Source organism: Rhinichthys klamathensis, unplaced genomic scaffold (assembly GCF_029890125.1).
Source record: "Rhinichthys klamathensis goyatoka isolate OS25496 unplaced genomic scaffold, OSU_Roscu_1.1 h1tg000303l_1, whole genome shotgun sequence".
NCBI classification, from domain to species: domain Eukaryota; kingdom Metazoa; phylum Chordata; class Actinopteri; order Cypriniformes; family Leuciscidae; genus Rhinichthys; species Rhinichthys klamathensis.
The window spans coordinates 2,303,764-2,330,269 of record NW_026606822.1 but is presented as its reverse complement, the minus strand read 5'-3'; the positions used below and the strand labels follow the sequence as shown (position 1 = coordinate 2,330,269).

At 37.1% G+C, this 26,506-nt stretch overlaps 1 protein-coding gene across 19 annotated transcripts in view; it reads left to right on the top strand.

Moving 5' to 3' along the window:
• The window catches only part of ptprt (protein tyrosine phosphatase receptor type T), a 274,244-nt gene extending 248,221 nt beyond the window's left edge, over positions 1-26,023 (top strand). For 11 of the 19 annotated variants that reach the window (XM_056270640.1, XM_056270639.1, XM_056270636.1 and 8 more), the window contains 11 exons: positions 771-868; positions 2,803-2,919; positions 4,697-4,851; positions 9,676-9,811; positions 12,776-12,925; positions 14,749-14,922; positions 17,100-17,240; positions 18,342-18,467; positions 21,553-21,716; positions 22,737-22,872; positions 25,163-26,023. In XM_056270640.1, the coding sequence (XP_056126615.1) occupies positions 771-868; positions 2,803-2,919; positions 4,697-4,851; positions 9,676-9,811; positions 12,776-12,925; positions 14,749-14,922; positions 17,100-17,240; positions 18,342-18,467; positions 21,553-21,716; positions 22,737-22,872; positions 25,163-25,216 (1,451 nt within the window). In that variant the 3' untranslated portion in view covers positions 25,217-26,023. The remainder of the gene's footprint in view (positions 1-770; positions 869-2,802; positions 2,920-4,696; positions 4,852-9,675; positions 9,812-12,775; positions 12,926-14,748; positions 14,923-17,099; positions 17,241-18,341; positions 18,468-21,552; positions 21,717-22,736; positions 22,873-25,162) is intronic. The other 8 variants (XM_056270634.1, XM_056270630.1, XM_056270626.1 and 5 more) reach the window with 1 other exon arrangement.
• The last annotated feature ends 483 nt before the right edge of the window (positions 26,024-26,506 follow it).

Below are 26,506 nucleotides of genomic sequence, written 5' to 3'. Positions count from 1 at the left end.
CAAACTGTCAAAATATGTTCACTATGGTCCATTTCTATATAATAAAGAGTACAAACTATATATAATCTAATCTTAGAAAGATATGAGTCGCTATTTGAGTAAGTTGAAACCCAATTCTTGCGTTTAAAAATCTAATTTGGCAATTTCTTTTATAAAAATACTGTCGTCTCTGGCGCACAATGAATTCTGGGGTAGGCAAGGCCGCGAAGGATCCATCTGTGTTATCCAGTTATCCAGTTAAGTAAAATGTCACCCTAATTGAGATCCTTTTGTATCCAAATGCAAGGTACGTACTGTTAAATATCAGCAAAGCATTACTGGAAAGTAATCTTTCTTTTTAACATTTCATATTTAAAAAGATATTGCCCACTTAAATAGTACAGAGTTGGTAGTCTTTGTCAGTGTAGCTTACTAGTTTAAGTATATTTTTACTGGAGTTAGTGCATCTGCAACTAAAGGATTTTTTAAAAATTAGTTATTCAAATTAATTCGATTTTATAGTACAACTGTAAAAATGCAAATTACTAACTAGATTAGTTTTGAAGTAGCTTTCACTGTTAGTGTGCTGTATTCCACCATGCTGCTTAATTAACTTCCCCTGTATTGGTCACCAGAAAGATCAACCCAGGATATACTAGCATACTGTTTCCCTCAGAGACTGTTTGTGAATCCATAAAGAAACATTGCATCTTATTTCTAGTTGTTTTGTGAGTGTTGCGTGATCTTAGTGGTGGTTTGCTTCTAAATTTGTCCCTCCTCCTCTCTTGTAGGCCCCATGCAGGAGACCGTGAGGGATTTCTGGAGGATGATTTGGCAAGAGAATTCTGCCAGTATCGTCATGGTAACCAACCTGGTGGAAGTGGGCAGGGTAGGGTTCTTGTAATTATCTCTTTCCTTAATAAATATCACAGGATTAAGAATGTTATTTACAAAGCGCTACTCCCATTGCTACACATTTAACTATGGTCTAGCAGCTAAACTGAGTGTGTTTAAATTAAATACAACACGCAAATATATAAATCTGTGAGGTAGGTGCATACTTGCGCAATGTATTTTAGAAGTAGCATCTAGCAAGAAATCTTTCTTTCTGTATCTCAAAGAATAAAGCATAGCAATCAACGTCATGGTTGTTGGTTCCATCCCACAAAATATGGCATATTTAAATGGCAAAAAAAAAAAAAAGGTTGCTGCCTTAAATTTTTAAGTACAATCAACTTGGATGTTTAAGTCATTTCAACTTAAATTACATTAAATTAGTTAAAGCAATTTAAAAACATATTTTGTCATAACTTACTGATCATATATTATTTTACAGTGTAGTTTGTGTGAATGATCTACCAATTATTGTAAATGCAAGCGGAAATGAATATCAGTCACGTGACCTCTTACGTCAACCACTCTTTTTCCAGTTGGCTGCCGCCATCTTGAGTACCTACCGAATACTGTCTATGGTACTGACAAGCCTATTATCTTAAGTCTTGTTAGAAAACAAACAACAAAATAACTATTCTTGACTAATAAACATTATTTGACTTCTTTTTTTCTTAATTATTGTATGGAATAGAATAGCTCCTGCAGCAGGTGCATTAGCACAACAGGTAGCATAAAGCTACATGACACAATTTAATTTGAAATAATATTACACTTTCACTTAAAACTCACTTTAAAACACCATCGAGTATTTGTATCATATTCCGGTCGCGGCTTAAATTGGTTTCAAGTCAAACTATTTTGTTTAAATATGTTATATTTAGCATTGTATACGAAGCTATGGGCTATCCTTACCTAGCATGCATACTGTAAACATTCTTTTTTCATATGAATACCCCAATCGCAGGAAAATCACACACAAATCACATATACTTCAAATCGTGCATTTATTAGCTTCTTGTTTCAGGTGAAGAGATGTTACTTTAGCTTTGTTATCACGGATGTCAGAATGAGGAGGCAGGATAATGGTCACGTTGAACCACGTAACGTTAAGATGATTGACAGCTGTACAGCAAATGAGCGCGCGCTGAGATCATAATTTGACGCAAATCAGGAAAAGGAGACACAGATATCGCTGTTTGAGCTCTTCAGATCGCATAATTCAGTGGAAAATAAATAGAAATGTCATTCTGTGTGACGAAATATTTTACAAACGTGATAATTAATCATTATTTCTCCCAAAATGCGCACCATTGGACTAATAGCCCTGGCGGATGCTATATATTGCATGTTTTTGAACACAAATTAACCGGAGAAGACGTGAATGAATGCTTTGAGCGATGATTTCTATTCAAAATAACGAACGTTACAGATTTATGTTGAATCTTGCCGAATCAGGTACTCAAGATGGCGGCAGACAAGTTTTAGAAGTGAGTGACGTCAGTGAGGAGACGTTGGTGACATCATCTGATATTCATGTATAGAAGGATGTTTCTGTATATACAAGGGGAACTTTAAACAAGTGAGTCACGCATTTTGGAGGACATCCTAAAATGGAGCACAATTAGGTGCACAAGTCCTTCACTATATCCCCAACGAGAGCTGTTTGATGTCACAATGAGTATAATTGAGCGGTGTTCAATGATTGGCTCCAGTGAACTCGGACCACAGGGGTTGTTCATTCCGAGATAACATCCTCTCTGACAGGTGGCCAATTACACCTCTCTGTGTTTTCAAATGTCATCGGGGACTTGTTTCTGCAAATGCCAATTTGACTTAGACCTTGCTGTAAAATAGAGTAATACTGAAACAAATTAAGATGCAGGTGTTGTGTTATAATGTGTACATGTGGGTGTCTATGTGTCCGTAAAGGTGAAATGTGTGCGGTATTGGCCTGACGAGACCGAGGTGTACGGAGACATCAAAGTGACGCTGATCGAAACGGAGCCTCTTGCAGAATATGTGATCAGGACTTTTACTGTTCAGAAGGTAAAAACTCATCCTCCATCTGTACTCCATTCAAATGAAATGTCTCTCAAGTTGCTCAGAGGTTGTGTATATAACAATTTTTTTTTAAATAAAACTGCCATTGGGATAGGAAAAATAAACTTGATTCAAAATATGAAAAGTTGTTTCGCAAGTACATTCCGAATTAAAAACTTTTCTCTGCATGCATCTCTTCATCCAGACGCATGTTCATCCATACCATATGAACCATCAGCTTGTGTTTAAGCTCGTAATGCATCTCTCACTCAATCACTTTTATTGTTCTTATTATACAGGAACAGCTTGACGTCAGATCTGCATAAATTTAAAAACAAAAACCTAACCACAATGTTTTAACAAACAAACTTTACGACATCTCAACATAAGCCAACAGACAATATTTTGCAATGAAAGCAAATCGCAAAGAAGGCTCTTAGGAACGGTAGAGTTGTGTTGTTGAATGTTGTAATCCAAACAGAACAGATGTAGGGAAGCTTTGATAGTGGGTGAAATTAGTGTTTGAGAGTCGTTTTTGAGGGGGAGAGCGCAGTATGGAACAGCATGTCATCAGCAACTTTCCTAAATCACTCAATCCATCTGTCTCACGAGGCTGCTGCCTCTCAAACGCTTCCTCAACTTTGAAAGAGAGTTGTTAGGGTACATCCTCCTCTCAGCGCATAGTTGTGCTTCATAATGAGTGCGAGCAGAAAATGACAAGAGATGTTTTCTGGATATCAAATGGGGACTTTTGCTTAAATCTCTGATTCTCAGATCATTTTCTCCCTCGAAATTTCTCCTTGAATCGAACGAAAACATGTCTGGGTCACATTGCATACCAAATAATAATAATTCATTTAAAAGTTATTTTATTAAGGATTTATGTGTATTTTATATGTATAGACGTTTTTAAGTGTATTTATACGTATATTATATTTTATACGTTTTTTTTTTTTTGCATTGTGTCATTATTTTAATGACAGTTAATAACATTTTTATAATTTTCTTGAAGTGAAATATTATTTATTTGTAATCATTTATTTATTTTGGGGGGAGGAAAAATAACACTAACTCTTCTTAAGATCATTCTTGTGTGTCTGGGTATGCATTTCATCCCCAAGTGTTGGACATCTTTTTTTCCCAGCTTTCAGTACTTCTCGTCATCTATAGCAGCTCAGTTACGACTCTCCAGACACACACACTAATGCACACAAGCTGCATTTAACGGCTACATGGGTCCTCGCTTGGTGGTATCAGCACCTCCAGGCATGGATTACGCTGCTCTCAAACCCAAATTATAATTAAAAGCTTATCAGAGCATTAAGTGCTAGTAAGGAAGTAATGGGAAAAGGTTTCTACTGTAACACAACACTGTGTGTGGAAAAGCCTCAGCGCTCGCACAGATCGAACCACATGTGTACTGTGGTTCAAACACTGACCATGAGGCCCTGACTGACTTTTCAGCGCATTTTCTACACTCATTTTGAGGAAATAAGTTACAGTGTCACGTTGTTAATTATAAGAGGGCTCAACAATACGTTTATTTTAATGAATTTATTATTTTATTTTATTGATTTATTTTATCCCATATTGTTAAGCCTTGCACTACACCTTGGTATTACCACTATACACACTGCAAAATATACCACATGGTGTTGATTTTTATTGACATGCACTTATTGGGTGTCGTAATCCTACCCATCTTCTACCATAATCACATACCTGTTACCTTCAGATGATGACACCTGTAGATATTAAGCTCACCACATGCTCTTGTTTGCAGAAGGGTCACCACGAGATCCGGGAAATCCGGCAGTTCCATTTCACCAGCTGGCCCGATCACGGCGTTCCCTGCTACGCCACAGGCCTGCTGGGCTTCATCCGCCAGGTCAAGTTCCTCAATCCTCCAGACGCAGGGCCCATCGTTGTGCACTGCAGGTGTGTTCTTATCTTGATTTTTTTTTTTTTTGTCCCTTTCTCACTTTTCTTACATACATTTACTGTAACTTCAAAGTTCTGGTGTAAAGTTGGGCTAGCAGTGTGATTATGAATGTACAACGAGATATCCATTGATTATTTAAATTAGACATTCTCTCTGAGGCCTTTCAGTGGCTGCTACAAATATCCTGTTATAATTTTAAATGATTTAAGTTTGTTTAGGCTGATCTTCAAGGTGATGTCATAAACTGTCATTTTTATTATGGATTTCATTACATATAATAAATAATAATACAAAAATCTGTATTATTTTAAAACATTTTAATTATAAGAAATAAATTTAACACTTTATTTCATAGTGTCATTATTCCATGTTACATGTAGTTACTGTAGTAATAACTATAAATGATGCATAGTTACATGCAACTAACCCTAAAGCAAAACCTTTTCCTAACCCTATAGTAAGTGTAGATAATTACTATTACTCAGTACTTAATGTATAATTACACTGTAGCACAGACACCTAAAAATAGAGCGTAACCGAAATCAAATGTCTTGTTTAAGTGTAAATTTAACTACTAAAATGAGTAATTCTGAAAAATAAAAATGAATTAAAGCAAGAAAGAAATGTAAATGAAAACAAACTAATAAAAAAAAAAAACGCACATAACACATTTCCTAAAACTTATAAAATGAAAATTTCAAAAACTAAAGTAATTAAAATTATTATATAATATAATAAGTATTAAGTATTGTAATAGTATATAAATTATATAAAATAACACTGCCACCAACAAGTGTTTGAATTTTCTGGTCTCTATAGGTCTTGTAGATGATATTTTATTTGTGTTAAGCTTCCCTGATGTTAAATAGCGCCCTACAAACATTGCCCTTCAGAAGGTCTTTCTCCATCATTTACTGATAAACGAGAATATGATACAGGATTGTTGTGTTTGTGTTGGACACAGATACTGCTGCTATTTTATTCCCATGAGTATTTAGTAAAAGATCAGAACAAAGTGGAACTGTTTTAATGTGAAATTAGGTCAATTAATTGATTTCATTAACTGTATTTATTTAATGAAACACATTTATTTTCTCTCAAATGTTTGGCAGTCCAGAAGAGCACTTGCTTTCAGCATAACTGTGCTATTGATCCTATTCCTACACATCTTGTTAAGTCCTGTCTTCTCTGTTACCGCTGATAGCTCAAATCATACATATCTCCCTTAATACTGGTATTATTCCTTCATCCCTTAAAGTAGCAGCTATAACTCCCAAACTTAAGAAACCTGGTGCGGATCATAATTACCCAGAACATTTTCAAACCATTTCTAATTTACGTTTTCTTTCTAAATTATTGGTAAAGATTGTTGCTCGACAGGTACATGCTCATCTAACAGAGAATAACTTGTTTGATATAGCTTTTTTGTATTCATTTCTTTTTCTATTTATTGTTCATGTATCTTATTATTTGTAAGGTGTCCTCGAGTGTCTTGAAAGGTGCCAATAAATAAAATAAATTATTTATTATAACTAATTTTACATGTAACAGGAAAATAACCCAGGGAGTTACAAGAGAAAAGATGATTTTCACACATATTCATGAGCTGACACATTCACAAATGTTGGACGTTTCGGCACATGGATAGACACTCACCCTTAAATCTGTCCGCAACATGGAAGCATGGATAGATAGAAACACACTCACAATTGTGGGGAGTAATTGGGAGCCGTGTGGGAAGAAGGTTTGGGAATGAAAGGTGACAGCAGGAGACTGTGAAGTGGCAGTGTAAATTTGCAGTCGGCCTTCCATTGCCGGAGACGAAGCAGATGTGACGAAGAAACTTCCAGAACAGATTAGCCCAAGTGTCAAGTGCTCCTGGTGCAGAGATTAAGATTTTGATTCAAGCTAGTTTTTCACAACATTACAAACCGTCTTTACTTCTGAGGAACACTAAAGGAGTTTTAGCAGAATGTCTTGCCTGCTCACAACAGGTTTGATGTCAATAATGAGGTATTTTGAGAACCAATAATGTTGGTCACTGTATTAAACCTGACCCAACAAACTGATGTGCCATGTTTAACTCTGCTCTACGAAAGTGCATTTAAAATTTAAGATTTACAGAGGAGGGGAAGATTACCAGTGAATAATGTTACATTTTGGACTGTAACAAGAACCTTTGTGGTATCTATCATATGAATCATATGACGTCTAAAGACTTTTGAGTGATATGGACTACTGTTATGGTGCTTTAATGAAGCTCTATTGTCATTTTTGCTGCTTGATAGTGTCTGTCATTTACTTAAATTGTATGTGAAAGAGCAGCCAAGACATTCTACTAAACATCTCCTCAGAGCCGATCCTCCCTATACGCACACTACGCAAGCTGCGTAGGGCCCCGCAAATTACTCAAGGCCCCGCCTCCCCCTCGTGTCAAAGCGCGTCAATCAAAGTTTACAACATCGATGAGATAATTAAGCGGAACTATCCTTCTGGTCACGAAAAGAGAGACTGAGAGAAAAACACCATGTGAGTGAATTTCGGGAACAGCGATCAGGCAGACTTGTGTTCTCTCCTCTCCAAGTTTGATGTCAGCAAAGAACAGTAAAGTTAAGTTGATGTGCATCTCTCTCTATCTGTCTGTCTAACCAGCTTGATCTCATGAAAGCGCGTATCTATACCACAAATTTAATTTCTCGTGCCATTTATACGCCAAAAATAGTTTTTGCGTGCATATGATAGGCCTACGCAGTTTTCGCGTGCATATGATACGCATTTTTGCCGTATAAATAGCACGAGAAATTTAATTCGTGGTATAGATACACACTTTCATGAGATTACGTTTGATAATACAAAGGGCAACGGTGTTTGTTTATAAACTGCAGCTCGGAAAAGATAACCGCGTAGCGCGTTAACATGAGTTCTTATGCGCGTGCACGAAATGAAACGCGCACTTTCCAGTAAAACATCAATGGGGACCAGTTACCAGTACAATATGGGCGTGATGGCACTCCTCATTAGGCGCTCATACTTTTCAAACAGATTATCTAGTCTCCCAGTCAGTTTAGTTACAACTCTGCAATAAAGCAATATGGAAAGCGATCTATTGACATTGACTATATTGCATTTAAAATGTTGATTGGCTGGACATACTGGTCAATATGGATGCACATCCCTCAGTAAATAATAACCATCAAGTATCAATTATTGCTTTTATCATTTAAAACACAGTGACATGCAATGCAAGCCATTTTAGCTTTAATTCACAGGATGCATTTTTTATATTAATAATTAATTTTTACTATTTTAAAATGTGAATTATTGATATTAATATAAAAGATGTCTATTTCTGATATCAGGAATTACATTTTCATTAGTACTAACTAAACGAAACTAAACTAAACAAACTAAATGAAAAATGTTATGCATTATTCCTTAAAAGGGAACACGAGCAAATAAATATTACGTTTATGTACGTTTATGTAAGATGAAATTTATCTTGAACATTGAACTAATGACGCTTATCTTATGGCAATTCGGGGATAATAATAATAGTGAATGAGTGACTGAGGATGTGAGGTGTAAAGGACATCCTCCCTGTCTCTTTCCCTCTCCGTCCCTTGCTTTCTTTCTGTCAGTTGTTTACCACTCGCACCATTAATCACTGTGAGTGACGGCCAATCTGTGGCACCGTGGAGCTGCTCTGTATTTGTGTGTGTGTGTGTGTGAGTCGTTTTGGAGTGACTGATAGCACATCTTCTGTCCAAATGCTCTCTCTCTCACACACACAAGCATCTTGGTCTGCCAGAACCTTGTTTTCGTAACACCTAACATTTGGATCCTAGCAGAAATCTCCTCCTTATGAATGTGTTATGTGTGTGGGTCAGGTTTTATCCATGTTGTGAGGACCAAATGTCCCCAGAAGCATAGTAAAATCTTAAATTGTGTACATTGTGAAGACCAGCAGTTCCTGCGAGAAGAATGCCTTAAATACACATGCCTTCATAAATAAATAAAAAAAGGCTAAATCATTTTCTGTAGGTTCGGTATAACATTATAATGTCTTTATGTCACTTTTGACCAATTTAATGCATCCTTGCTGAATAAAAAGTATGATTTTATATTAAAAAAGATCTTACTGATCCCATACTTTTGAACAATTGTGTGTGTATATACACTACCGGTTAAAAGTTTGGAAACATTAAGGTGTTTTAATGTTTTTGAAAGGAGTCTCTCTCACCAAGGCTGCATTTATTTGATCAAAAATACAGTAAAAATAGTAATACTGTGAATATTATTACAATTTAAATGAACTGGTTTCTGTTGTAATATATTTTAAAATGTTATTTATTCCTGTGATGCAAAGCTGAATTTTCAGCATCATTACTCCAGTCTTCAGTGTCACATGATCCTTCAGGAATCATTATAATATGCTGATTTGCTGCTCAAGAAACATTTCTTATTATTATTAATGTTAAACACAGTGCTGCTTAATATTTTTGTGGAAATTTTCATTGATAGAAAATAAAACTATAGTATTCAATGGAAAGTCTCCACCATGACATCAAACCAAATGCATTTTTGCTTTTCAGCTATAATAATAACAATAAATGAATTATTAAATTAATGAATGAGTCATTTATTAATATTGTCTTAACATAATATATAGTTTATATCATTTAATATACATTTATTAAGTTGTCTTAAAATGAGCATTTCGATCTGTCCTCTCCATCACAGTGTAGTCTTACATCAGAAATGGAGCTGGTGGAAGGTTATCATGCAGTTAGAAGAATCTCATCCTTCTGTAATTTCCGCAGTGCTGGTGCTGGAAGAACAGGCTGTTTCATTGCAGTGGACATCATGTTGGACATGGCAGAGAGTGAGGGTGTAGTGGACATCTTCAACTGCATCAGAGAGCTGCGCTCACAGAGAGTCAACATGGTCCAGACTGAGGTGAGCAGCCCTACAGCCCTGAACAACACTGTTTTCCCATGCATCTTACATGATCCTCAGAGGTGGTCGTTCAGGCAACCTGATTAATTATTTAATCATTTGCTAAATGAATAATTCGTTCACTTTCTTAATTATTCACTCACTAAACTTTTCTCTGTCTCACTAATGCAGTCATTTACTATCCTGATTCACTATTGTGCTTTTCAGTCACCAGTGTTGGGGAAAGTTACTTTTAATACGTTACAATATTGTGTTACTCCCAAATGAAGTAACTAATTACGTTACTTTTTAAAAAGTCAGCAGCAAACACATTGGTTTATAAAGTGAGATTAAAGGGGTCATGAACTGGCTTTTTAATTTTTTTTATATTGTTGTCTGTGGTCAACTTTTGACGTTTGCTTGGTTTTTACATTCAAAAACATCAAAATGAATAAGTAATAGGCTATTTTCTACCCTAGTTTTGAGCCTATCTCAAAAACGCTCGGTTTTTATGGGCGTCTCGCATTGAAGACTTGGATGTAAACGCCCACTGCTGTGAGTGGATAACAGTTTTGCATATTATAATGAGTTTCGTGTAATGCGCGAATCGGTGGGCGGGGCTAAACCGGCTGTGTTGAAGTAGGCGTCGATCTTCTTCTGCGGGGGTGGTGTTTTATCCTCTTTGTCGTCATAGTTCCCCACTTTGAAAAACGAGTCGTTTGCTGAACCTGGTGTCAATAAAAGCTTTTATTGGACTAACAAGGACATTTTCAGTTCTGAAACTTACAGGATATTTATAGTATGATGATCATCTTAGATGTCAAAAGCTCAAGGAAAATTTGATTTCTCAGTTCATCACCCCTTTAAATACATAAAGTATATGTTTGTAAGTTAGCATATTTAATCATTGCAGGTTTGTGTAATATTCTCAGTTTGCATTTCACTGTTTTTATTAAGTTTGAGTGAGATGAGTGAATGCCTGCTCACATTTAGTCCAGAACTACAATAATCCTCATGTTCACACAGCTCACACAACGCCTCTGCACTTACTCCTGATTTCTCTCAACATGAGGACAGGAGAGCTGCCAGTCAATAAATGGGAAAACAAAGAAACTTGTGGTGAAACTTAATGTGTTACTTTCAACACTCAGTTGCAACCTCACTCGCTTACTCACATAGCTTTTTATTAAGCTCTCCTGTCTGTGAAGATGATATTGAAGCCATCTATTTTCAACTTAAAACTTAGATAACCTTTATTTTCCATACTTTAATCCCCACACTATAACATCAAAACAGCCTGCCCTGAACATGAACTTGCCTAGACCATGACAGGCAGAATTGACTGAATATTGGAATTTAATTCATGCCCCCTAGTGGTGTATGAAAATTACTATTGCACTGTTTTAAAATGCAACAAAGCAATAATTATACACTGTAAGTATAAATAAATACATGTATTTATTAATTAATTTACATTTCATATTTTGACACCGGTGTTTATAAACTCTTTAAGCCTTGATTTTCAAGCATTTGACAGGAAAAACCTTCTTACTGTTGTACTAATTATTATTTAGTACACTCACTATAATTATTATTAGCCTATGAATAATAATAATAATAATTGACTATTATTATAAGTAATATAACATTTTAGATACATTTGATTGCTTTTATAAATATAAAATGTACTATTATTATAAATCATTTATAATAATAAATGACTATATCACATACTACATCAAATCAACGTGCTGTTTTATTCGATCTATTCAGATATTACAGGTTTTTGCAGTGAGGACAGCATGCTTTTAAAGGGCTAACACTAAACACAGTGGCGGTGATAATGGCTTCTGGGAGGCACTTTGTGTCAGCCTGCAGTTCCATTCAAAGATAATCCTCCACAGACACAACACACAGCAATTAATCTTTTAAAAGGCTTTTTCCTCATCTTTTGTCCTCAGACCTCTGCAGAAGTGCTCACTAGGTTATGGAGTAATAGGTACGACAGGTCAGCTCAGCTTGACTGTAGCTTAGTGTGGATCAAAGGCCTACATTAGCATTCAAACCTTTAAGCCGGAGGCATTGTTGAGCTAAAATATGGATAATTCTGGCCAATATGTGGGGCTGGGGTTTAGGAAGGAGTTTAATATTAGCTGCAGGATGGAGATGCTGTTTGAAAGCCCGCTTGATCTCATTTTTAAGGCAGCAGTAAAAGCAGTTTCGAGGGATGCTGCTGTAGCCGCAGGACTTTAGCATCAGAAGTTGCAACTCTTAAATCCATGTAAAACGTCCCTGAGGCAGGAGTCATTCCCCTTCAGCAAACTGCGGTTCATGCATCAATGTCCATGCACTGCTCCAAATGAACGTTTGTGAGGGGTATCGACTCCATATTTCCCTGATGATTTGCAATGATGCTGTGCGGCGTTCACTCTCAGCTTGAGTTTGGGCTTCTGAAACGTATGTGTTTGGATGCTCATGAATTATGTACATTGGCCGGTTTGAAGATGTAAAAGTTTCAATCAAACCCTTAATTGCTTTAGAGCTGTGATTATTGTTTTTATCATTAAAAAAATAGCGCTAAAATGCCAAAGGGAGGTTTTCTCGTGTGGCCTACCAGCTACCAGCAGCTGCAGTCATTTACAATCATGAGATCATTAAAAGTGATTTCAATATGGTTGACTTGTAAATTGAGATATTGCATTACTTTTAAATCTTAAACTTATTCAATAATATTCAAATATATTTTTAGCAGTAATATTGTGAAATATTATTACAATTTAAAACAGCTCACAGCAGAGAAACAACAAGATTAGAAAATGTTGGACACCAAGCACAAGACATGATTCATAAAACATAGTGCATCCATATATATCACACACACACACCATGGTACTGAATTTCATAAGCATGATATTAGCATCTCTTACCAAGACTGTACCACAGTGTTTTTTGTAAGTGTTGATCTCTCTCTCTCTCTCTCTGCAGGAGCAGTATGTGTTTGTGCATGATGCCATTCTGGAAGCGTGTTTGTGTGGGAACACGGCTATCCCAGTGTGTGAATTCAGAGCCATCTACTACAACATCAGCAGACTGGACCCTCAGACCAACTCCAGCCAGATCAAAGATGAGTTTCAGGTGAGAGATCCACACAAATGGACCACGATAAACCATTTCCACCAAAATATCATTGTTTTTTGTTTGTTTTTTTAGATACCTTCTTAGATGTGAAAGTACCGTAGATGCAACAAAATGCTGATAATTTAGTATTTCCTACCACACACACACAAAAATATTTAAACATTATGAAAAAAATCTGAAATCGATTCTTACACCAGGAGATCTCCTTTGAATGTATTATTTTACAAAAAAATGTTATTATGTTTTTGCAAGAATTAGTGCATCACTGTGTCTAAATTACAAATCTTATTTCTCCCTGGTTGCTCTTTTGTAGCTCAGGAGACACAAATGAGACAATTGTAGACATACAGTAAAAGTACAGACCTAAAACATTATTGTGAATAGCGTAGCTCAGATCATTTGGTCTTATTAGAATTTGACCAGAAAAAACAGGAGTTCATATTGAGATCTCTCACCTTTGAGCAGTTGTAGCTATGAACAGTCTGTAGCCATGTTTTTATCCAAAGTTGAGAAATTAACTTGTGCACAAAATTGGCGCTGGCATTTGAGAATAACCAAACCAACATTTGAGATGCTGTGCAATGAAATTGGTCTGCTAATTAGTCCAGCTATTTAATCACATCCTCTGTTGAGGCAAAGTCAGTTTTTGTTGTGCATCGAGCGATTAATTCAGTAAATGTGTTTCCTACGTCGATTATCCTTATTTCTTCTTGTTGGATAAAAAAATCATCCACCCCGATTGAGCGTGCATAATTGTTTTTATGCACACTTTTAGAATTTATGCACATCTTGGCTTTCCACCCAGCATGTTTTATACAATATCTTAAAATTTGCTTAAAAATAAGTGGATGGAAACATAGCTTGTGGAATTGTTTGAAATCTCCTCTGAAAGAACATCCGATTTCTCCGAATATTGTCCTGCATTTGTTCTCTATTCAATCTCATGACAATCTAGGAGGAACAATTGAGACACTGAAGAGATCTCATTTGTGATTGATCGGTTGAAACATACGTGTTTTTAAAGCTTCATGCTTCGTGTTCCTGCGGCTCTTAAACTATAATCAGTGAGCAGCCCACATGGAGGCCTAATTTACTGAATCCTCCAAGGTTTTTTGCTGTCGATTGGCAGTGCTGTATTAAGGCTGAAGCCCTCGCGGCTATTTCTAACAACTTTATCAAGCTCTCTGGTGTGATTTCAGCATGATTTCCCCTAAATTCGAAGTGCTTTTAAAAAAGTCAATCGGCAAAGCGTGGTGGCGTCCTTAATGCATTTAGATGAGGCAGGTGAGTAAAGACAGTGACTCAGACGTCAGGGGAGAACGCTCTTTTTACGAGCCATTGGCGATCTGCAAGAGCCCCATAAAGCCCAGAGCTGAGCTGTTTCTTTTCATGGTGCCTTTATGTTTTGTATTCCCTGTGAAATGAGTGAGCTGCTGCCGTCTGAGGGGAAGCAAAGCTTCAGATCTGTGAGGAGTCTCATAAAATATGATGAATATGTTTCTCTCTTTCTTTCCTCCCAGATCTTTCGTTCTCTATCTAGCGTTGCATCTTTCTCTCTTGTAAGCCATTTTTCACTGCCTGTCTCTCTCTCTCTCTCTCTCCATCTGCATCTCTCTCAATGTCTCAATGTTCTTCAGTGTGTCTTATACATAAGTAATGACTGACCTTCAGTTTACTCAAATATTTGCATTGGTTGTGGTTGGACCAGCAGTGCGAGTGGAATTGGTTTTTATAAATGCACCAATTCAAGTGAGCAGCTTTATGTTGGAGAGCAGTTTGTTTTTCTATGTTTTAAAGGTGTTTCATGTCTTCTTCCTCAGACTCTGAATATAGTGACACCGCGTGTTCGTCCGGAGGACTGCAGCGTTGGCCTGCTCCCGCGTAACCACGATAAGAACCGCAGCATGGACGTCCTGGCGGTAGACCGCTGCCTGCCTTTCCTCATTTCTGTTGACGGCGAGTCCAGCAATTACATCAATGCAGCGCTGATGGACGTAAGTTTCATTTTTTTAATTTACATTGATTGAAAATGTAGCTCGAAGCTATAGGCTACTTGTAATTTAAAGTAGTTAAACTAGAGTCAAGCTATACTATTTTTAAAAGGTAGTTAGCTATAAGCTACTAACAAGTAGCTGGCAACACTGAAGTTACATAAAAGACGATATATTTTTTTAAATATAACTTTCCAATGATGTAATTCATAATGTAATCAATGAGGGGTTTTTGAGCGAATACACTCATTTAAGATCATCAAACAAGAACTGCTACATTTACACGATATACTACTAAAAAGCTACATATTTAAAAGACCTAAAATGACATGTAGGGCCTTGAATAGTTTAGTAATATTTGGATTTAAAGGCATTTAAAAGGCATTCACTAGAATGAATCAGATGTTTCAAATGCAAAAGCATTTAGGACGAGCTAAATTACTAGCAGGAATCTAGAGTTTTTTTGCATTCATTTTAGTTTGCATTGTTTCATCCTTCAGTTTTATAGTCACAGATGTGAATATTTAAGAACGTTGTATTTTGCAGCTCCGTGTCGATAAATAGTTTATTTGGACTATAGGGTCGTTTTCTAGCCTGGATGCCAGCCTGAACCCCGCCCACAACATTTTTTGGTCGGGAAGTTCGGTCTGGACTCGATCCATTGAGGAGTAATTATGATCGGTTCAGAATTAGTCGGGCCAATCAAATTGCCAGGGCAGGCTTTATACGATGATGGACAGATGATCTGCAGTTACGTAATAATCACGTTATCAAAGAGCGCTTAAGTGGTTTCCCTCAAAGTTGACTGCAGCTGGAGAATTGAGATGTATAGATCCCGCTATTGCGTCTGTTGTAAAAGAAATCGACAGCGCATTAACTTTAAAAGACGAACAGAGAACTGCAATCAAGGCATTTGTCGATCGGAGAGATGTGTTTGCCGTCCTTCCTACGGGATTCGGCAAAAGTTTATTTTATCAGCTGGCTCCAATGGTCGCTAAGAAGATGGGACGCAATGAAAACCCTGTGGTCGTTGTGGTTTCTCCTTTGGTCGGAGGACCAAGTAAAAGCAGCAACACTCATTATTTTACTACTTCTTCCAGCGTGTGTGCAGTTGAGTTCTGTTGACAATTTGCGTATAGCTCATAAAAAACACTTACTGCGTTGCTCTGATTGGTTGTAGGTCTATCCAATTGAGTGAAGAGTTTTTTTTTTTCCCTGGTTCGGTTAAGACGCCTCATAATCAAAGCCCTTTGGAGCAGTATCAGACTCACATTCTGACTAGAATATGAGTGTGACGAAGTCAGGCTACCCGTTTACACCATGGACGAAAACTATAACGATAAAGATTGACTTCTGAAAATTGCTCTAAATATAAAAGAATAGCAGACTTCACCCCACAACTATAACGGATAGCATTAGAATCACTTTCATAATGATTTTTTTCTAGCTGATGAATGATCATTGACAGCCAATCAGAATCCATCCTGATTTTAAGAGATCAAACCTTTAAAGCTGCAGACGACAAATTTGCAGATCACGCTTATTATAAACAGAACGTTATCATCCGCTGGTGTGGACGCTTATATGCTTACCTTTATTTATTTATAACGGATATATAATTTTATAGTATTTTAAAGTAGATAACTAAAACACTTTATATTACATCACTTCCCATAGTGCGCTCTGATAAATCCCAGGTAAGTGGAGCAGAACGCCCAGGAGATCACACAGTGACAATCTCACAAACAAGCCAATTTAACAAGTACAAGATTAGATCACATCTCCGTAATCTCCACACATAGATCATAATCACACTCGTACCATAAACCAGCATCTTCACGCAGCATCCAAAAAGGATAATCAAGGCAGAACACACGCACCTCAGATAAAGAACAACAAGATGAAAAAAGAGAAGATAAGCAGCAAATGAATTGAACAGCCAACCCGTGGTAGAAGTGTGTGTGTGTGTGTGTGTGTTTGTCTCACACGGAGCCTCGGCAGTCCATGTCAATGAATCCCCTGGCAAGGTTATCACTCAGTCTCTGTGTTTCCTGTCCCTCTGCAGTTCTCCATTTAGTTTTGGTCATTACATATGTGAGGCACGTTGAGATGTGTTGGGTCCAGGCACATCTTCAGTACTGGAAGGAAGAGTTAACTTGTTCTCTTATTGATTGCTCTAGAGCCACAAACAGCCGGCGGCCTTCATCGTAACACAGCACCCTCTGCCCAACACTGTGGCCGACTTCTGGAGGCTAGTGTTCGACTACAACTGCTCCACCATTGTGATGCTGAATGAAATGGACGCTGCGCAGGTATGTGAGGTACTTGACCCTCGCCTCCATTCGTTTTCTATTGCACTTCTCAAGGTGGATGATAGGGTTCGTTTTCCTCATATTGCTTTTTTTGAATGATTCTCAAACTAATAAGAGGGCTAATCCAAAATTGCAGTCTAAAACAAAAGGTGTTTATGCATACATTAATGCAAAATAATTTTTTTTTTATATATAAAAAATGTACACTATCTGTTCAAAATAATTTGTTTTGTGGGATTAATGCTTTTATTCAGAAAGGATGCATTAAATTGATCAAAACTGACAGTAAAGACTTTTATAACATTACAAACTATTTCTGTTTCAAATAAATGCTGTTCTCTTGAACTTCCTATTCATCAAAGAATCTTGAAAAATTGGTTTCTACAAAAATATGAACCATGACAACTGTTTTCAACATTGATAATGATCAGAAATGTTTCTTGAGCAGCAAATCAGCATATTAGAAGGATTTCTGAAGGATCATGTGACACTGAAGACTGGAGTAATGATCACGGGAATAAATGACATTTTAACATGATTCAGATAGAGAATAGTTATTTCAAATTCTAATATTTACAATATCACAGTTTTTACTGTATTTTTGATCAAATAAATGCAGCCTCGGGAGCATACATATCTTTTGAAGTATGTGTAGATGAAATATATGCATTCAGTGTATATAAAATATATAACTAATATAACTTTTAATATGATAACATAACATGTTTGTATTTTTGTTTCCATCACTGTCAGAAATTGGCAGAATTTAAGAATGAGATAATTCAGTTGTTTAGTTTCAATAAATGGTCTGAAGGTCTTTTCCTTTGAGTTCTGAAAGTTACAGTATATGTTCATAGTATAACAAACTCTTTTATCTCAGAAGATCAAGGGAAGTTTGATTCATCATGATGTGACTCATTTAAGTTTGAGTGAGTAAGTGAGGGATCATTGGAACAGATTTCTTTGGCACACCGCAATTTGAGTTCAAATTAGTAGACTTTAAAATGATTGAGTTATTTCTATTTCTCCTGCACTCTTTAGATGTCCATTATTGAGTCACGTTGTCTGGATCAGTGTTCTTATTTGCTGTAATTCTTGCCCCCGCTGCAGCTCTGCATGCAGTACTGGCCAGAGAAAGGCTCCTGCTGCTACGGCCCCATTCAGGTTGAATTCATCTCCGCCGACATTGACGAGGACATTATCAATCGCATTTTTAGGATCTGCAACATGGCACGAGTAAGTGGGGTCAGTGCACAGGGAAGGGAGTGGGACTGTTGGATGTTTAATAACTCTGCGTGACTGAGTCAGAAATGTGTTCATTTTATCCTTTTCTGATCCACAAGGTCCAATCAAGTCTGTCAGAGCGCTGTCAGTGTTTGTTTTTTTTCGGACCACGGTGCAAATTTGATATGTACACTACAATTTAAAAGTTTGGGGTCTGTTAGATATTACTTGCATGTGTCATTATATCATATTATATTAACATTTTACCAAAATCAAGCTCAAATGGAGTTTTTGACCTGCGTATTTCTGACATGGACATGTTTTGTCCATCATTAGAATGGCGACATCTGAGGCAGTAAGTGCATTGCAGTATGTTTTCATCAACTTACAGGTTATAAAGTTTATTGTAGCTATATAGGAGCTCAGTTTATGTCATTTGGCCAAAATCCCATGTTATTAAAGATGAAGTGCTACGCACAGGCTATTTAAGGCAGTTTGGCTATGATTCTATGACAAATGATAAGACACTCTTCTTCTCTTCTCAAATACACAAAACATTAGCCTTTATATAGGTTTCTTGAGAGTAAAGAATTGCTATACTCATTCAAAGAACAAGTTCTTTATTTACCGTTGCATTGCAAATAAGCAGAGACTGTCCAAAATGTATGAGGCACTTCATTCAAGATTGAGGCTGGGCAGAGTTACGAGTTTTGACTGACAGTTTGAGGATCCAATGGCGTTACGAGGTTTAGTCTCATGCTCCCTTCAACACTTTTCATTCATTAAATATTTGCAAAACCCACAAACAGATGTAAAGGGTGACCAATAGGAATGATTCATGAAAAAAAAAAGCCGAAATATGGAGAAACAAGGTTTGCGCCCGACAGCGACGATACGTGTGTATACATATATATTTACATAAAATTATTTTGCTTTCTGATCATATGTTGGGGTTTATTTTGTGATAATGACTAACTAAAGACTTTTTTACATAACATAACCAATTTTATAAAGAACTTTTCAAACATTTCAGCATCAAAACAAAATATACATTTAAAAGTTAGTGTGTATTTTTCCTGCTGCTAAACAAATGCTTGTGAACAAAAGTCACGTTCACCTGAGGAAACCATAGCAACAGTAAGACGATCAAATTATTCCTAGTGTCAGTCTCAAACGATTTATCAACAAGTACTGTCATTAGCAAAAAAATAAAAACTGTTTAAAACTTATTTTTAGTGTTTTGATTTTTTTAAAGGTGAATTTTTGTGCTACTAGCACTATCCTGTCGATTTCCTGATGCTGAACCTCAACAGATTAGCCATTTTGAACCCCTATGCATGTCCTCATATACATGTGCACTGTATCAAACAATCCTTACTGTGACTCACTAAAATAAAACTGCTTTTTATCGCAAAAATCCTACAGCTCAAGAAGAGATACAAATTCACTTAAGTCCCTTTAATTTGACTCCTAATGCGACAGCAGTTGAGTTAGTGAAGTGAGAAATTACATTAAGCCAAAAAGCCGCCACGACTATATAGTCCTTCTCAATCCACATGATTTCAGCACTCGGCACATCTCATGCGTCTTTCAGCGTGATTCGTTTTGCTAGCCACATACTGTAGGCATGAGCACAAAAATCACATAAATAATTTGACCACCATCCTGCACCAGCTGATATAAGCCATGGACTGGATTTGTGTAGCAGATCATCGTGTGTTTTTTTTTCTCTCTTCTTTTCCATGCGAGTTAGCTTCAGCGTTCTGTTGGTGCACATTAGCAGTCATTACTGAAGCTTGACGTGTTCCAAGCGTCAAACGTTACAGAAGACTCATCCCGCCTCCTCCTGCTTCCCTTCTCTTTTCTTCCCCCTCATTCTCTTTAACCGCTGGTGACAGGCAAGGTTTACCGGGTAGCTAATCACTGTCGGCGCAGCATAGCGGCACAAAATAAATAAGTGCCACAGCATCACAAATTTGCCATGAAATGGCTCCATCGATGGCAAATTGTGTGAAATATGACTCTCATTTAGCTGATCCAGTCTGACTGTAGTATCCAGCTGACGTCTCTGTTTGCTTTTGCTTCTGTTTTGATGTTTTATTTTTTGCTTTTCAGTGTCACTGCAATAATTGGAGGTAGTGTGAGTGTTATATATCCAGACAAAATGCTTACAATCGTTTACCAGCTTGCAGACGCTTATTGTTCCAAGGCTGCTATTTCAAAGCTAGGGAGAATTAACTGAGTTCTCAGTTATTTTTAATTTAAGTGTCAACTTTGTTGCAGATGTTTCTTCTAAAATACATAGAGAGAAAAATATAGCTGACATCCAGTAAGAGTATAGAGCAACATGTATACTGTGAATAGCAGCTCAGATCATTTGGTGAAGATGAGAAATGTTTGAGTTCATATTGAGTTCTCTAAAGGATTGCAGGTTATCTTGGCAGAGCTAAGTGCAGTTTGAATCTTTTCAGAAATCTGAGATCTTTTTTGAGAAGAACAATCTTAGTAGTTGTAGTAGACTTAAGCAAAAGTCTCAATTTGATCTCCATTTAATGAGAACCTATTGTGTTATTACATTTACTGTATATGGAGCCTTTTTGAGTTGAGTTAGTAGTGTGTTGAAACTGTAAGGTAAGGGGCGTGACATTTCCCAAACACACTCAAAGTATTTGACCAATCACAACACACTGGTCCAGCTGACCAATCAGAGTACATTGTGCTTTTCAGAAGGAGGGGCTTCAGGAACTAAACAGAGTATTACTAAAAGACTGGGAAGAGAGGAGCTGCAACAATGTAAAAAATGTAAAAACAAAAAATATTTTAATTCTTTTTTACATTCAAGCTAGTAGATTCCAAAAACTGAATCTAGACTTTCTTAAAGGGCATAACAAGGCCTCTTTAATCCAATTGCTATTGGAGAGACAACTAAAATGTTAAAAGTCAACATGAAAATGCATTTAAGCTTCTTACTTTAACCCTAAAACCTATCCTTCAATTGATTTGATCATGAAGTGAAAGCTTCTACTTAGCGAAACATGAGTTGACATTAATGGCTTCTGGATAAATGTTCTCAAAATATCTCCTGTTCTGCTTCCAGCCTCAAGACGGCTACCGGCTGGTCCAGCATTTCCAGTTCATTGGTTGGCCAGCGTACAGAGACACACCATTGTCCAAACGCTCCATCCTGCAGCTGGTCAGACGACTGGCCAAGTGGCAGGAGCAGTATGACGGAGGCGATGGACGCACGGTGGTCCACTGCCTGTGAGTGGGACGTCCACAACACGACGCATATATTGCACAAACCCATAAACACATAAACGTATGAACGAGTTAGTCTTGGTTTGGAGATTTGACTAATAAAACAGAGAAAAACACATAGCAGAACAATGCTGGATGGTATGTGCTGGATAAACCTGAAATATAATGCCTTTCTGATCATATCTTAATTGTACAATTTTTATACTTAATGTCAGACTTATTTCTCCATAGGTTTTGACATATGTTAGACACTGCTAATGTAGCTCAAATGAGTTTAATACAGCAACCATTCAAGATGTGTATTTCACAGCTTTTCATCCAAGTCTGTGTGCACCTTAAACCAGTCGATACAGAATGGTAGATTAAAACTGCAGCTTTAAGAGGACTAAAGGATAAAACCGCACAGCCTTTGAGCCAAGGACAATCTTATCACCGTCGCAAATTAAAGACAGAGAGATACAAAAGATCTGACAACTTCATTACTTTCCCATCACTGTCAAAAAAAGTTCAGCTGTTGAATGCAGAGCAGTTTCCCTGAGAGAAATCATTTAAAAATGTCACAGTAATGCTGACATTCTGCAAACCGCACGATTCATTTTGAAGATGATTGTCTCACGTTATTGTACTGATACTAATCGTGTAAAACTGACCCGTGGTCAGTGATAGTTATTTGATTTAACATTATTTCTGCAATGTCCTCTGTTTAAGCAGACATCCAGACTCAAATACCAACCCTCGGTCTTGCTTTAGTAAAGACTGTTCTTCTAAACCTTGCATAATACGGCATCAATGGTTGAATAGGGAATCAACCTATGAATGGCTGCACATTACACTGGGATACGAGAAACTAACATGAAAATAAAACGACACACTTCAGCTTTAGGTTGGAGCTGTGAGGCCTACGATCTTCAGAAATGTAGCATAAGTCAAGCTGTGATTTTATGGGATATTAACTCTGCTTATCTGGGACATTATGGGATGTGTGATTTGTTTCTCATGGCTTATTGTTGTTGATCTCTTCAGGACTGGTGGAGGACGCAGCGGGACGTTTTGTGCCATCTGTAGCATCTGTGAGATGATCCAGCAGCAGAACATCGTGGACGTGTTCCACACAGTAAAGACACTGAGGAACAACAAAGCCAACATGGTGGAGACAATGGTGAGCTACACTTGTCTGTCACAACTGTATATCTGCTGTCAATTAGTGTGATTTATTGTGTATAATTAATGTGTATTTATATTTAGTATTGTGGCTGGACATAATAAATGGACTTTTGGGGGAAAAAAGGCTTGTTACGTTACAGGCATTAACATGAGTTGCTTCTTTGTCAGTCATTTGTAATAGTTAGCTTCTTCTACACTACACAGTTCCAATCACAAGTCTCCTCTAGTGGGATGGTTTTGTTTTTTATTTGCTATTTTCTTGTCTGCTGATCTTCATCGCTCTGAGACAGAAAAAGAGAGTAATTATTGGTTCACCTCAAACCCCTGAGACAGACAGCAGCACTTTCTGCAGTTCTAAAATAAACGTCTTGTACCCAATTGAAGGCCGTTTCAGGCATATTTAGACATCTGTCCTGTACCTTTTTCACTGATTGCTCTCGAAACATCTCGCTCAGCTGGAGAAAACTGAACGATTCCACAGCTGTGCATCTGATATGAACCTTGACTGAAATATTACCCAGACGTCTTGGCCACGGACTGCTGGATGAACGTCTAATGCATATGGCACACTGAACTGGAAACACTTCAGGAGTTTCGAAGTCGTCATTTGATTGGTTGAATTATACAGGATTTCTGGGAGATGTGTGTGTGTGTGTTGCTTGAATTTTTTTTTTATGCACCATTCTATATGCATACAAGTCGTCAGAGAAAATATATAAAATCCTATAGGTGAGCTGTTGGAGAAAAAAATATTAACCGTAACATTTTTTTTACTATGAACATAAGGTAGCTACATGTATTATGCGATTAAATCTCAACATAATATATTATAAACTATTATGCAAGTGATTCTCAAATTAATGAATATATCATACACTACAGTTAGGCGCAATCTGCAGTGACGTCACTATCAAACTGAATTGAGGGATTTAGAGCTGCTTGAAGTGTAAATCGAGGGACGAGGGCTTATGCACATTAACCTCCCTCGCCCACTTGACAAAGTGGAACTCGCTTCAAAATGGTGGCAGGGATTCCCCCATGGGGAAGTGCTTAGGGAAGTTAGCGAGGGTATGTCTAAAAGTGAAGTGAGCTCTTATCAGGATCAACTAAACACTGGATTTTTAAAAGTGTGAAGTATGTGATGTTCGCGGCATAGACTCTTTAAAATACGTCCAAGAGTTTTACACACCGGTCCATTATTGTAGGGACAAACGTTACATTTTCAACCCCCTAAACATGATGCGGAACAAAACGAACTGTGATTGGTTTCTTTACATGTCAGTCAAACGGCCTCTGGGCGATCCTTGGCCAATGAAAGGTCTGGCTGTGCGAGGAGTTACCCATGGCCATGTAAAACCTGGAGATAGGAGGGAATTTTAAAAATGAGATTTCCGGGCCCGGAAAAGAAATGAATCTTTTATCTGAATAAATTCATGGAAATATATTTTGTGATTTATACTCACTTAAAGGTACAATATGCAGGATTTTTCGCCACCAGGGGTCGCTAACCTCTTACAAAAGCATATATTGATGACGCAAAGCATTAAGCGGAATTATGGATCTTGTCGTCAAGCTGATGGATCTTTTATGGATGAGTGAATAGAGTGATGTTTTTAACATGACTGTGGTGTGAAGCAGGGTGCGATTGCTAATGAGAGACGTATACCAGCGCCACACGCAACGCGAGTCCCGCGGATATAACGGAATAAAGACATTTCATTCTACCGAACTACACGCAAGTGCTGAATTAATACTCACACAGGTCAGTTTATTAGACGAATTAAACTTGAGGGAACGCAGCGCTGTTTCACTTGCTCTAACAGTTACACTATCACACTAAACGGCATTTAAGTGTGTTGAATGTTGTTAGTTGGGTTGTTTGTTGGCTATATGAGACTAGCAGTAAGCTAGATCAACATTAGAATAACATACAGATCATATTCTAGCATTTCATCATGTTGAACTAAATAACATTGATTAGTTTTATGTACATTTGCTCACCTGTCTAATAAAGTACATGCAACACTCGCGTCTCTGTCAAGTCGAAGTTAGTCGCGGACGTTGAGCTCTCATTGGCTAGAGTGACATTCCTATTACAATGTGCACAATGAAAGTATATCAACTAGCTATGGCTGCTGACCCTGTGTCTCCATTATAAGCAGATGTTTTTCCTCTAATAAACGTGACCGTATATTGATCATACTGCATTATTAATGCAGGGGTTAAAGGGAAAATGTCCTTTTCTCTGCTAATGACATGTTGCAATCGCTTCTGTTTTTGTTTAGGAGCAGTACAAATTCTGTTACGAGGTGGCTCTGGAAAGCTTGAACGCCTTCTGAACGTACGAAAGGTGAAGAAGAGGGAAAAACAAGCAAAGCAATCTTCTCTTCTCCTTCAGAATGACATCTCGTCTCATCACAAACTCATCGTTCAGGCTTTCCTCTGAGCTTCTGTGATGAGAACAGGGAACTAAAGTTCAACCCTTCACTGTAAAATACTGTATAAATAAAACAAAACATGATTTGCCATTTCTTTCTTCTTCTGTCAATGTCCAGCATCAGAGCGTGTATCCTGGACCGTGAAGTGATCTTGTACAGTTCTTTTCCTTTTTAGCTATACGCCTTGAATGTTACCCATCAATGTAAAGAACAACGGTGAAAAAAAAAAGCTTCTTTCTACATGCCAGCTGGGATCAACCAAATAGACTTTCCCTGAGCTCTGTACAGATTTAAAGAAAAGTCACAACAAAAAAAAATTCGAAACAAAGCTTAAGCGAAGTGTGAGGATGGATATTTTTGTTATTCTGATGATTTTTGTGGTTCCTCCCTTCGGTGCGTTTTCACTCTGCCTGCTTTCTCATACACGTATGCCGCTCGCCTACAGACCAGCATAAAGATTTGCGAAAGTTGGAAGTTTTGGGTAATATTTGTTCTATTGCTGTCTCTGTCTTTTCTTTTAGTGTTTGTTCTTTCTAGAAATAGATGTTGCCATTTTGGTTTCTAGTAGGCAGTGAATGTTAAAGATTAAAAATGTATCTTAAAGTATTTTCTGTTTGTCATTTGCACTTTATATGTCTGTTACCTCCAAGGGTGAATCTCACAAAATAATGATATACTACTGTATAATAAAAAAAAATATTTAGCATCAAGAAAATAGAGGCTATTTTAAGACCTTTAATTGTTCATTATCTACCGTAAGGCAAAAAAAAAAAAAAAAAAAAAATCCAATTGTCAAAAAAATAAATAAAATAAAGACTTAAATTGCTTTATGAAAAAAACTGAATTTAAATAAAATCATGTACTTTTTTCTTTTTTTTAAATATGTCCTGGAACTTTTTTTGTGAGATTTACCCCCAAAGTATATTTGTATCTACAGTATTTGTAAATCCTGTTGCATCGTTTGATTTGAAGTGCCATACTCTCACATTAAACTGAAGGACTGCCACCAAACCATAGACAAGATGCATATCAGGAACATTGTGTTGCTACATTTTGACTAATAAACTGAACACAACATTTTTCTAAACCAGAATTTGGTTGAGAGGCTTTTCAAACTCCTCAAGCTTTCCGAAACTCTGCATCTACATGTTTTCAGTGTGATAAAAAGCAAGTGAATTTAACTGTAAATCC